This window comes from Nicotiana tomentosiformis, chromosome 12 (assembly GCF_000390325.3).
Source record: "Nicotiana tomentosiformis chromosome 12, ASM39032v3, whole genome shotgun sequence".
Classification (NCBI taxonomy): domain Eukaryota; kingdom Viridiplantae; phylum Streptophyta; class Magnoliopsida; order Solanales; family Solanaceae; genus Nicotiana; species Nicotiana tomentosiformis.
In genome coordinates this window covers 114,721,799-114,735,713 of record NC_090823.1, presented here as the reverse complement: position 1 = coordinate 114,735,713, position 13,915 = coordinate 114,721,799, and the positions used below count along the sequence as shown (strand labels likewise).

Sequence of the window (13,915 nt, the reverse complement as noted above, 5' to 3'; positions counted from 1 at the left end):
CAGAAAACATAAAAGAATGATCCTTTTCAAGGAGTTTACATAAGGGGTTAGCAATTTTAGAGAAATCCTTTATAAATCACCTGTAGAACCCAGCGTGCCCAAGGAAACTTCTTACTACCTTAACTGAAGTGGGCGGTGGCAACTTCTCAATCACCTCAACCTTAGCATGGTCAACTTCAATACCCTTACTGGACACCCGATGCCCAAGCACTATACCTTCTTGTACAATAAAATGGCACTTCTCCCAGTTCAACACTAAATTTGTCTCCACACACCTTTTTAACACTCTTTTTAAATTGTGCAGACAGTCTTCAAATGAATCCCCCACCACAGAGAAATCATCCATAAAGACTTCCATAATATCTTCAACCATGTCAGTGAATATGGCTAACATACACCTCTAAAAGGTGGCCGGTGCATTGCATAGGCCAAACGACATTCTCCGAAAGGCAATGCCATACGGGCAAGTGAATGATGTCTTCTCTCTATCCTCGGGGGCTATGGAAATCTTATTGTACCCTGAATATCCATCCAAAAAGCAGAAGTGAGACCTCCCTGCTAGTCTATCCAACATTTGGTCAATGAATGGTAAAGGAAAATGGTCTTTCCAGGTGGCTGTGTTCAGTTTTCTATAATCCATACAAATTCGCCAACCCGTAACTGTACGAGTTGAGATCAACTCATTATTATCATTGGGCACTACAGTCATTCCACCCTTCTTTGGCACACACTGAACTGGGCTAACCAAGTTACTGTCAGAGATTGGGAAGATGATTCCCGCATCTAACCACTTCATCACTTCTTTATTCACCACTTCTTTCATGTTGGGATTTAGCCTTCTTTTATGTTCTCTGGAAGGTTTGTGCCCATATTCTAATAGAATCTTATGCATACAAAATGTCGGGTTGATCCCCCTAATATCTGCAATGGTCTAGCCAATTGCAGTCTTGCATTCCATTAACACCTGCAAAAGTTGTTCTGCCTGCACATCTAACAAGCTGGATGAGATAATAACAAGTAAAGTGGATTTAGGTCCCAAGAAAGCGTACCTGAGGTGAGGAGGTAACGGTTTTAGTTCCAACTGTGGTGGCTCTTCAATTGACGGCTTAGCTGGAGGTGTTTTTCTTTATTCTAAGTGTAAGGGCTCAAATTCGAGCTCTCTTTTCCAGTACCCTTGCCCTTCAAGGGCCAAAACCCACTCTGCCAAGTTTTCACCATTCATTTCTTCTAAGTTCATGAGGCATGCTGCTAGAGGGTCTTTTGCATTTAGAGTCTCATCTTCCTCCTCCAAGATCACATCCACAGCTTCTATCAGAGAGCAGTTAGCAAACTCACTGGGTCGCCGCATAGATTTCTGCACATTACACGTTATCTCTTCATCGTTCAATCTCATCTTTAGCTCCCCAGTTTCACAATCAATTAGGGCTCTACCAGTGGCCAAGAATGGCCTTCCCAAAATTATGGGAATCTCCTCGTCAACCCGGCAGTCTAAAATGATAAAATCTGCTGGGAAAACAAACTTCCCCACCTGTACTAATACGTCATCAAGGATACCAGAGGGCCTCTTCACTGTCCAGTCGGCCAGCTATAACAACATAGACGTGGGTCTAGCTCTTCCAATGCCTAACCTTTTGTATATAGTCAAGGGCATCAAGTTTATGCTTGCCCCCAAATCACAAAGTGCCTTAGCAAATGCATAGTTACCTATTGTGCATGGGATTGTGAAACTCCCTGGATCAGATAACTTCTCAGCTATGGGTCTTGTCACAACAGCACTACATGTCTGAATCAGTGTAACCATGGCCAAGTCTTGAAAGTTGAACTTATGAGACATCAAGTCCTTCATCATTTCTGCATAACCAGGCATCTCCTTTAAGGCATCAATCAATGGAATGTTTACCTGAATTTGCTTCAACATCTCCAAGAATTTCTTATATTGCTCATCTTTTTGATATTTGGCCAATCTTTGGGGGAAGGGTGCTGGAGGCCGCTTCTTTAATGTGGTTTGATTTTGAACCTGCTCTGGCACTGTTTCTATTGCCTTCTCTTGCTCTGACTCACTTTCCTTCGCGACTTCTTTTTCTTTGCTTGTTTCGGCTGGCACATGTTGTACCGTCACCTCTGTTAACCCTGTTGAGTCATCTATCTCGATGGGTATAGGCACAAGTGTTTCAGTAGGCCGGCTTTCGCGAGCCATCTCTTGCTCCAGATCTAGGTCTCTACCATTTTGTAGACTCACTGCCATAAGCTGTTTCGGGCCCTATTCTTATGGATTGACTTGTGTATCTGCAGGTAATGCCCCTTGGGGACGATTGTTTAGGGCCATAGAAATCTGTCCTAATTGAATCTCAATACCCTTTATCGCTGATTCATGTGAGTCTACCCTCTGTTGCATTTTTCCTATGGACCCAATCAATTGTTGTAGCATTCCCTCAAGTTTAGTAAACCCATCCTCTGGCCTCATAATCTGTTGTTGTTGAGGTTGTTGATAAGTCAGCTGCTGATTTTGCTGGATGTAGCCCTGTTGCCTTTGGTAAGGCGCAACTTGACCCATTGGTCGCATAGCTCCAGGATTGTTGTTGTTATTGTACTGCTATTGCACTGGTCTATATTGTTGATTATGTTAACCCTAATTCAAACCACCTTGCCTCTGTCCCCCATAGTTGGCTACATAGTTCATATCTTCATGATATTGCTGGTTGTCACCTTCCGCACTCCACGAGAAAATATATAGTTGGTTAATGCATGGTGTACATAAGCCCCCATTAGTTGTGTCAACTATGTGAACCTACTGCCTCTAGCCTGATTCATCAATCTTTTTGGTGAGGATACTCATTTGTGTCATTAGAGTGGCCACATTCTCAGCTATGGAGTTGTTTGGGTCCAACGCCACTGAGTGAACTACCGGAGTGATCGTGGAGGCTCTAGTCATCCATCTTGAGTTTTGTGCCATCTTATCAAGTAGGATCTTGCATTCTGGGAATGTTTTACTCAGAAATGCTCCACCTGTTGAAGCATCAACATTGGCCTTTAAGCTGTCAGCCAGTCCCATGTAGAATCTCTGCCCCAACATCTGATCTGGAATACCATGATATGGACACTTAATCAGCATGCCCTTGAACCTCTCCCATGTTTCTTGTAGTGATTCTGCTGATCTCTGCCTGTAGCTTAATATATCATCAATCTGTTGGGAAGTTTTATTTGGTGGGTAGAATTTGTTCAATAATTGCTTGACTAATTCCTCCAAAGTAGTGATGGAATTTATGGGGAGTGAATTAAGCCAAGTCTGAGCTTCTCCTGTCAGCGAGAATAAGAACAACAAAAGCTTTATTGCGTCTGGTGTTACGTTAGGTTGCCTTTCCGTTAAACATATTGACATGAAATTCTTCAAGTGCTGTTGAGGATCTTCTGTGTGACCCTGAGAACAGTCCCTTGTTCTGCAACAAATGTAGCATGTTATTTGTGATTTGGAATGATTCTGCTTATATCTGAGGGACTGCAATTGCGGTTGCCAGATTGTCGGCGGTGGGTTGTGCCCAATCACATAATGTTGTTTCTGGTACAAGAGGCACCACACCCCGAATGTTTGGTTCATTCTCATTGTTTTTGTTGTTTATTGGATTTTCTATTCCGTCCGCCATGTTTGGTTCGATTTGTTCTCTCGAGTTTCGTTGTTGTTTGCTTCTGTTGTTTGCACGATTTAGTGCCTCGAAAACTTTCTCAGGATCTGATATCGCTTCAAGCAATTCACCAGTTCTTGAGGAATTCCTAGGCATGCACCTGTAACGCCCAAGACTACAAACGTTAAAATTTCAATGTATTTGGTTTAAAATAGGAAAATTGACTACACTAAGAATTCTAGCACTTCTTTTAGCTGTAATTAATATCGTTAACTCCCCGGCAACGGCGCCAAAATTTGATAACGCCCAACTATGCCTTATAAAAAGGACTAAGCGGTCGTTGTAAATATATTCCTACTAATAAGTCCGGATTGAATCCCACAAGGAATTAACCTATCAAACACAGCTACTAGACTCGCACAAATTTACACAATCAATCTTCAGAAATATTTAAATAATATATTGTGTTTTATTAACTAAATATTACGTAATAAAAATGTAATAATTAACAACTAACTACGAACATGTTATAAACAAGAATTAGAATGATCTAAGGTTGTGATTTCCCCTATTGTCGGAATCCTTTCCGCTACGTTTCCTATAATTTTGCCTAAGTTTTCTCTACCGATCATGAGCACTCTAACTGTCGTAACTCTCTCCTGAGTAATTACCACAATTTACTAGACATATTCACCCGAATTACGCTAGCTGGCATTAAGTACAGCTCACTCATATCGCACCAAAGTTTCATTATCCCTAATCCTACCTTTAAACCTCCGTATTGATCCCTCATATACGTTTAAGAGTGATGATGTTCAACAACTACCTAAATATACACTCTCTCCCGAGTAATACATACTAAATAGGCACAGCTGATTGAAGGGCCCTTCAATCAACCACAAGAATAATATAGTTGAACAAATAGAGAAAATACTACGGCAAATCTATATTAACGTAACAAGAAAATCATCCTTCAATAGGTTCCATCAAAACCCTAGATTAGAATTTTAGCTACTCATACTCATAGTAAAAATATCCCAAATATTTTGCATAATTAAAATACAGAGTAAAGATGAAAAGATGTAAAAATAATGATTCTAACTCCAAGGGGTGATTCCACCAGCTTTTCTTGCCTCTAGCTGCCCAAAAACGTGGCTGCTGAAAAAAAAACCCTCCAAGTGGTGTTTTTAGGTCTATTTATATGTGTAGAAGGAACCCTAAACGTGTGGGCCGAGTCTTAGTCAAACCCGAAACGAATTAAGTCTTCAAAAGTCGGATTGGACTTGGCCTGAGGCCTAGCGTCGCCAGCCTAACGCCTGGAATTTGGCTGGCCTCGCCAGGCTAAAGCCTGGTCCAGCCTGGCCTTTGGCTGGCCTCGCCAGGTCTCTCCTTTTCACTATTCTCGAGCACACTTTCAACATTTAAGTATCCATTTTACTCTACTTTCATCTCCAATTCACCTACACATAAAATAGACTCCATTATGCACAAATAAAGTGTAATTTATCATTAATGCATGTAAAATGCAAGGCACATAATGTACGAAACTATAGAATTATAGCCACACATCATGGATATTATACTCTTGATAGGAAATGACAGTGCAGAATTACATGCATTGAAAGAATTTCTCAATCAAGAATTCAGTATTAAAGATCTCGGGGACTTAACATTTTTTTCTAGGGATGGAAGTTATCCGAGAAATAGATGGACTCATCCTTTCTCAGTGCAAATTCACTTTACACATTCTCCAAGAATTTGACTCCCTCCATTTGTCACATGTTTCTTCTCTACTTGATCCATCCACTTGTCTGTCTACTCAAACAGGGGAACTAGTGAAGGATCCCACCTTGTATTGTCATCTCCTTGGAAGGCTTAACTACCTCACTCACACCCTGCCAGACTTGTCCTTCACAGTCCAGCACCTCAGCCAGTACATGCAAAACCCAAGACAGCCACACCTAGATGCAGCATTCTATGTGCTTCGCTATTTGTTCAAAGATCCTTGGCTTGGGTTCTTTAGGTCTTCTTCCTTATCATTCTGATTGGGCAACCTGCCCAGACTCGAGGAGGTCGGTGAGTGGTTTTTACATTTCCCATGGTACCTCTCCTATGTCTTGGAAATCTAAGAAGCAAACTTCAATCTCGCTTACTTCGGCCGAGGAAGAATACAGATCTATGAGGTGAGTGGTCGCAGAGCTTACATGGTTGGTTCATCTTTTTGAAGATTTATCAATTCCTATTTCTCTTCCAGTCACCTTCACTCTAACAGCCAAGCAGCAATTTATATAGCGAAAAACCCCGTTTTTCACAAACTGAAGAAGCACGTTGAAATCGACTATCATTTTGTGCAAGAACAATATCTAGCTGGGATGATTTCATTATCTTTTGTTCGATGTTCTGCCCAGTTGGAAGATCTCTTCACAAAACCACTCACATGACCTTTACATCATGATTTATTGGGCAAGTTGGGTGTGTTTTCTTCCTCCTCCAACTTGGGGAGGGGGGGTATTGGAGACGATGAAGTTTTGCACAAAAATGTCTAGGGTTTTCTGATTATGAAGTACAAGTACTACATTGTACTTAAGTCTAGGATATACATATGAGGCCACCCGGTTCTATTTTGGGTCATCACTTCATTTTTGGCCTGCTTGCTACTAGCATTCTTATGGGCTTGCTCGCTTGGTATTTGGAATTGGGATTCAGTCACAAAAACATTGTTCCAGAATATTTCCATAGTAAACAGCACATTATACCCTGTATTTTAATTATTTCCTCATTGTATTTATCTTATGTACAACTTTTGTAACGGCCCGATCGGTTATTCTGAGCTCTAGCTCGTCGTTCAGCGGTTTGAGACCTTGAGTAGTATGTTCGGGTTAAGTATCGGGTGGTCCGGGAGTATTTCGACGCTTATTATGGAAAGTTAAATTTTGAAAGTTTAAGAATTCCTTAAATTTGATTTAAAGTGGACTTTGGTGTTATCGATGTCAATTTGAGTTTCTTAGTCTTGGAATAGATTCGTATTGTGATTTGTGACTTGTACGCAAAGTTTGGCATCATTCCAGAATATTTTGGTATGGTTCGGACGCGTTCTTTGAAGTTTGAAAGTTTAAAAAACGATTTCGATCATCGATTCGTAGTTTTGATATTGTTTGGCATGATTTAAAGAAACGACTAAGTCCCGTGTCGTGTTTTGGGATATGTTGGTATGTTTGGATGGGGTCCTGGGGGGCCCGGGTGCAGATCAGATTGAAAACGGATCAAGTTTGGGCTTGGGAGAAGTGCTGAGGCAACTTGGATCTAGTTCAATCGCACCTGCATAGAAAGGGACGTAGGTGTGAGCCCGCAAAAGCGGCGCCGTGGTCGTAGAAGCGGCATTTGGACTGAGTTAGGATGGATGCAGATGCGAGGATATTTCCACATCTGCGGGCTCGCAGATGCGACGAATGATCCGCAGAAGCGAAATGCGAGCTGGGCAGCTGGGGTCGCAGAAGCGGACAATCTCTGCACGTGCGGGAGTGCAGGAGCGTGAGGTGGACCGCAGAAGCGATCGCGTAGGAGCATGATTATTTTACTTCGACGTGTATTTACCTGGCCTTAGAGGGAATCGCACCTGCGATGGATTTGTCCGCAGGTGCGACATTTGGGCCGTAAGTGCGAAAGTCGGGCTGGGCAGTGTGGTTGTTTTAAAGACGAGGGTTTGGCCCATTTTCATCTTATTTCTTCCATGGGAGCCGACTTTGGGGCGATTTGTGGAGTGCCATTTCCATCATCAACCCCGAGGTAAGTGATTTCTACACATTGTGAGCTAAATACATGGATTATGTATAGATTTAAGCATGAAAACTAATAGAAATTGTGGGGGTTTAGTAAAAAATCTAGAAATTTGTATTTTTGAATTTTTGACCATGAAATTGGACATAGAATTTGTAATAAAATTATATATTTGAGTTCGTAATGTTATGAGTAAAGTTTATCTTCGAAAATTTTTGGAATCTAGGCACGTGGGCCCGAGGGGTTCCTTTATTGACTTTTATAGCAGAATTGGGGATTGTTATGAATTGATTAATTATAAGCATTGAAGTATATTTTGATTGAGTTGCACATTGTTTGACTAGTTATGTATCGTTTGACTTTGAGTTGAGGTGTTAGAGAGGTGTTGGATCCGGTTATGGAACTTCGTAGCGAGGTAAATTTCCTGTCTAAATTCGTGAGGGGGAAACTACCCCTAGGTGATATTTAGTGTTATGTGCAACTAGTTGTGGGTACTACATACGCACGAGGTGACAAGAGTCCGTACATAGTTAAAGCATGTTTGTGTCTGGGCAGACTTAGGACTTTATAATGTAATATTTGAATTGTTTGGACTCATTTTGCTAGCTTAATTAATTAAAATTTTAACTGAAATTGATTTAGAAACATATAAATATATTAGGCCGAATTTTGTCACTTTGAGTTGTTGCCAAGATATTTGATAAATGTAAAGAGGTATATTTATTATTGTGCCCATGTACTGTGTTGTAAGCACGTGTCTCGTAATTCGATAACTTCCTTTCTTGTGGAGCGGGCCGAATGCCTCGGCAGTATAATAGATGTATCTATGGTTTGTGCCGCTCGATCCTCGGCAGTGTACATATTATTCTGAATCGTGTCGAACGACCTCGGCATAATCATGCTTTATATCATTGGTAATCCGAAGAGTCACGAGATTATCTTTCCACTGATGCCCGACATTTTATATGGTATTCCTTATTCATTTGATATTGGCACTTGACATTTTCTGAGTCGTTAAGGTAGAATACAAGATTGAGAAATTTATACTTTAAGAGAAATATTTGGAAGATTATGTAACTTACAGATTCACCCCATTATTATTATGTGCTTCATATCTGCTTATGAATTATTATATTGCTCTATTGGACCTATAGTAAGTGTCGATGTCGACTCCTCATCGCTACTTCTCTGGGATTAGGCTAGATACTTACTCGCTATGCGTTGATTTACGTACTCATGTTGTACTTCTGCACTAAATGTGCAGGATCTGACAGGTTTATTTGGTGATCATCTTAGCGCGTAGGCGCACATGTTGAGGGGATTTTATGTGGGTTTCATTCCAGGCTACGCATCGTAGTCCTCCAAGTCTCCATCGTACTATGTATTTTATTCTGTCTATTTACATTCTAGACAAATATTGTATTAGTATTGTACTCCTTAGAAAATGATCATGCACTTATGACACTGGGTTTTGGGGTTAAATTAGTTGATGCTTACGGTTTCATATATTATTATCGTCTTCTATTTCTTTTATAAACTACATATATTTTACGTTTTCGTGGATTAAGAAGTGTAAATATCCATCCTTATTAAAATCTATGTTTACGAAAGTAATAAAATGAGTAAATACATTGATAAATCACTGTTGGCTTGTCTGACGGTGGCGTTAGGCGCCATCACGGCCTATAGTGAATTTTGGGTCGTGACAGCTTGGTATCAGAGTGTTAGGTTCACTTAGGTCTCACGAGTCATGAGCAAGTCCGGTAGAGTCTTATGGATCGGTACGGAGACGTTTGTACTTATATTCGAGAGGCTACAAAGTTGTTAGGAGAACTTCCTTTCTTGATTTCCTCATCGTGCGATTTGATTCCATTGAGGCTTGTGCCTTTATTTCCTTCCTACACAATCTTGCGCGACGTGGGACGTTTGTTATCAATTTGGTCTTTAAGTCATTGTAGTGGTACTGCATACGTGGTGCAGGATGTTTTTCCCTGCGTGTTTGGGCGGGCTATTATTGTCGCCTTGCGGAAGGATGTTCTTTTGTTCCAGCTCAGTAACTGTATTTCGTATGGTTTCGAGACCGTGAATGGATTTATATGATGTCCATGCGTTGTTATCGTACAATATTGGTGTAATGGTAGGGTGCTTGTTTATGTGTCAAGGCAATGAATGACCTGAAAGGAAGATTTCTCAGTGAATGATTTAGAGGTTCAGCATTAAATTCCAACAGAGGAAAGGCAATCGATCTATGGACGTTCAGGTTTGGGTTGATGGGGTAACGAGACTTGGTATTTTCGGGCATGGTGGAATTCTCAATTGTGATGTGGTGTCATCATCTTTGTTGAATGCATTAAAGTTTGCCGGTGTTACGGTCTTCTGCGATTTTTCTTCGGGGAAGGGTCTTATGAAATTGTGTCGGGGGAGCAATTGTCAGAGATAGTGGTGTGTAGAGCTTTCGGGATCAAATTGGTGTTTCTAATGGTGATGGCTTGAGAAAGATAATCTTCCAGGAGGTTTAGAGTTGGAAGCAATTTATTAGTTCAGGGGCTACAGAGATGGATTTTGATTTGATGCAACATTTGGGTAGCGAAGGATGAGGAAAGACATGGTGAGAGGTGTCTCGCGATAGTCAAATTACTAGTACGTCAAGTATGAAGAGTAGAGGTCGAGAAGTTGCTTAAAGGAGGTGGTTTAACCGAAGTGGGAGTGACAGAGTAGCATATGGATTCTGTGGTAGGAAGCCACTTGCCTTGAAGAAAGTTTAGAGTGATTTGGGAATCATGGTGGATAATGACTAAGCCTATGCATTTCATTTAGGATGGTGGTTGCTGGATGAAAGAAGCTTGATTATGGCAGGGGGGTTTGCTGGAAATGGAGAGGTGTGAAACGTGACTTCGAGTTTGGAAATGTATTGTCGGACTGTCAGTTGATGTCAAAGGGGGATGAACAGACTTTTACAGTTGGTGGGCGAACATGGGCTCAGGAGAGTTTACTGATTTCGTGGTAGTTGATCAAGGATGATCTAGTGTCCGTGTTCTATTTTTTTAACTGTTAGTTGCTGTATTTTTTACTGTTAGTTGTTCAGATTTCGGTGGAAACAAATCTGGTGGTAGAACAGGTCTTCAGCAACCAAAAAGCTAGGTAACAGACTTTTAAAAAGCTCCTGATTTTTGGCAACAGTCCTGATGATTTTTAGGAACAGAATCAGACCCTAAGTGGTATATAAAAAGATATGTGTAGCTGCTTGAAAAACACAGAGGGATAGATGTGTTTTGCTATGTAACTCCTCTCAATTTCTATTATAAAAGAAGGTCTTTCAGTTTGAGTTTCATTGTCTTTTCTCTTCTTTTTCCCTGATGTTTTGATTATACTATAGAACTATTGTGTTCATTGAACACTACTCACTTAAGAAGATCATATTTTGGTATCAGAGCAAATAGATCCTGCCTGTGGATGGTGCAAATGAAGTCCGGGTACAAAACAACAGGTGAACAACTTTTTGAATTGCACGTACATCGACGTTTAGTGCAACAACTATTCCCTGCAATGGCCAACGATGACGAGGCTCTAACTTCTAATTTGCTTGAGTAAGTTTCAAAGCTTACTTCTGATATGGTTGTTGTCCTTAATTGGATAAAAAATCAAGCAGCTATGCCTCCAAGAGAAGGAGAGAATATCAATTCCACTTTCAGGGAAATGGTCGACACCCAGAGAAGACGAGAACTTGGCGATGTTGATGATGAAGATGCTAGCAGTGATGGTACAAACACAGCCACCTTAGTTCCAGAAATATTTAAGGTGGAAGCGAAGGTTGAAATCCCTGTGTACAATGGAGTAGTTGATCCAGAGAAACTAGATTCATGGCTAGACTAGCTGGAGACATATTTCACTCTTCAGAGGTTTAGAAATTCCCAAAACGTCTCCTACACACCGTTAAAAATGACGGGACATGCAAAAACTTGGTGGAAGGATATTACTAAAACTAGAGAAGTTGATGGCCTTACTTGGAGTCAATTTAAGCGACTCGTACGAAAGGAATTTTATCCTATGGGGTACTTAGAAGAGCGGTGGAACTAGTGTCATCGACTACGACAAAAGAAATATCAAACAGTACAAGACTACACTACTGAGTTTAGGCGATAAGAACTAACCTTAGGAGTATCCTTGAATAACCCGTCAACCTGCACAAAGTATCAATCTGGTTTACATGAGCAAATTTGGGCTGAACTAAGTCTGTTTCCAGTTCAGGATTTATCTAGTGCAAGCACCACAGCTATGGCTATTGAAAGAAAAAATAGGGCGTATGGCGAGAAGAAGTCACAAACATGAAATTTCAAGCAGACCAAGAAATTCAGACCTAAAAATCAAAAGATGGGTGACTCTTCTTCACTAACATCCAAATCTGAAAAGTATTATGGGCACTATAAAATTGCAGGTCATGACAAGAAAGAATTCTAGAAGTTGCATTCAAAATTGTTCCCTAAGAACTGGAAGAAAGAGGAGAAAGGGAAGCATACAGCAACACTAATTGTTGTTGAAGATCTTGTTGAGCTCGGGAAAGTAAGTAATGCGGACATGAATTTGTCTTTGATGGCCATGCCGAAGGAGATAGGCTCGCGACCTCCCTCTACACCAGACATTAAAGAAGAACTATTCGTTGTGCGTATTCAAGTTAAACAAGATGTGATTGGAGCTATATTCGACCTAGGAAGCCAGAAAAATCTGATATCTGCAAGCTTAGTGCAGAAGCTAGGATTGGAAACAGTGACTCATCCTCGTCCTTATAACTTGGTATGGATTCACAAAGGAGCAGAGACAAATATCCAGAAGCAATGCAAATTGCGATTCGCCATCACTGGCCAATTCATTGATGAGGTGTTGTGCGAGATAGTTCCCCTTTATATTTTCCAAGTGATCTTCGGTAATCCATATCTCTGGGAACGAAATGCAATCTATTATCAAAGAGCTCAGAAATATCACCTTCGAAAGTATGGAAAGACATATGTCGTCCATGGAGATATTCCCAAGCAAAAAAATAGAATTGGTAACAGCTGGTCAGGCTAAAACATTACTAAATGCAAGTCAACGGTTCGTGCTAATGTTGATCAGGTCAATAGAGTCTATACCCAAGGTTGAATCTGTTACTTTTTATTGCAATGAAATAGAGGGTGATTTTCAGCATTTATTAGATGAATATGCTGATTTATTTGAAGAAATGTGCAGATTACCACCAATGAGGGCAGTAGAACACGAGATTCAGGTCCTCTGTGACTCAACCTTACCAAACCTCAGCATGTATCATAACTCGGTATTGGAAAATGAGGAGATTAAGCGGCAAGTGCAAGAGTTACTAGAAAATGGTGTGATTAAGCCTAGCAGCTCACCAAGTGGCTCACCAGTTGTCTTGGTTCCAAAGAAAGATGGAGGATGGCGTATGTGTATCGATTACTGAGCACTTAACAAGATCACCATCAAGAATTGTTGCCCCCTTCCTCGGATTGATGACTTGCTGGACCAACTAAAACCAGCAACTGTGTTCACCAAACTAGACTTGAAGTATGGTTATCATCAAGTTTGAATTCGTGAAGGCGATTCCTCGAAAACAGTATTTAAGACACACCAAGGGCTATATGAATGGATGGTAATGCCGTTTGATTTATGCAATGCTCCTGCAACCTTTATGCGGTTGATGAACGATGTATCGAGGCCTTATATTAAGCAGTTTGATATTGTATACCTTGACGATATTTTGATCTATAGTCATTCAAGGGAAGAGCACATTTATTATGTGACGCAAGCATTTCTTCTATTACGACAACATCCGTTGCATTTCAACAAGAAAAAGTGTGAATTCTGGAAGAAAACACTGGTGTATCTTGGGTTCGTGGTAGGAAATGGCTACTTGCAGATTGATCCAAATAAAATCAAGGTGATCACAGAATGGCCAAGACCAAAGACAGTAACAGAGGTGCGAAGTTTTGTGGGAGCTTGCCAATATCTTCGAAAATTCATCAAGAATTTCTCCATCTTGGCATCACCTTTACATTCACTGACAAAAGCTAATCAACAATTCCAATGGAATAAAGAACAAGAAAAATCTTTCCTTTTGCTGAAAAGAAAAATAAATGAGGCACCAATATTGGCGCTACCCAATCTCCAGAAACCTTTTGAGATAGAAGTAGATGCTTCAGGTTATGACATGGGAGCTGTGTTAATGCAAGAAGGGCGGCCAAATGCTTATCATTCTGAGTTATTTCAAGGATCTCAGAAAAATTATCACACTTATGACAAAGAGCTATTGGCCTTATAGCAAGCTGTCAAGCATTGGCGGGTTTATCTTTTGGGTAAAGAAACTGTGGTTCATACCGATCATCGCCCTTGACAGTATTTACAAGTGCAATATCGTTTGCAGCAAGCTCGTCATATGAAGTGGATGACATACTTGCAGCAGTTTAATCTTGTTATTAGGTACAAGAAGGGAGCTCATAATAAGTTGGCTGATATGCTATCACGACCTC

At 40.6% G+C, this 13,915-nt stretch overlaps 1 protein-coding gene across 1 annotated transcript; it reads right to left on the bottom strand.

The window, feature by feature from the left end:
* Positions 1–400: 400 nt before the first annotated feature.
* On the bottom strand, positions 401–2,245 carry LOC138903250 (uncharacterized). Its single transcript, XM_070191186.1, has 3 exons — positions 1,685–2,245; positions 1,366–1,585; positions 401–921 (listed from the first exon to the last, which is right to left on the bottom strand). The coding sequence occupies exons 1-3, from the start codon at positions 2,243–2,245 to the stop codon at positions 401–403; spliced, it is 1,302 nt and encodes a 433-aa protein (XP_070047287.1).
* Between the last annotated feature and the right edge of the window lie 11,670 nt (positions 2,246–13,915).

Excerpts from the sequence above, each read along its gene's own strand:
- LOC138903250 (XM_070191186.1), bottom strand. The coding sequence starts at position 2,245 with ATGGCAGTGAGTCTACAAAATGGTAGAGACCTAGATCTGGAGCAAGAG. Across the intron at positions 1,586-1,684 it reads GTAACTATGCATTTGCTAAG|CTGGCCGACTGGACAGTGAA; the intron begins GCACTTTGTGAT and ends ATGTTGTTATAG. Across the intron at positions 922-1,365 it reads GAACGATGAAGAGATAACGT|ATATTAGGGGGATCAACCCG; the intron begins GTAATGTGCAGA and ends AGACCATTGCAG.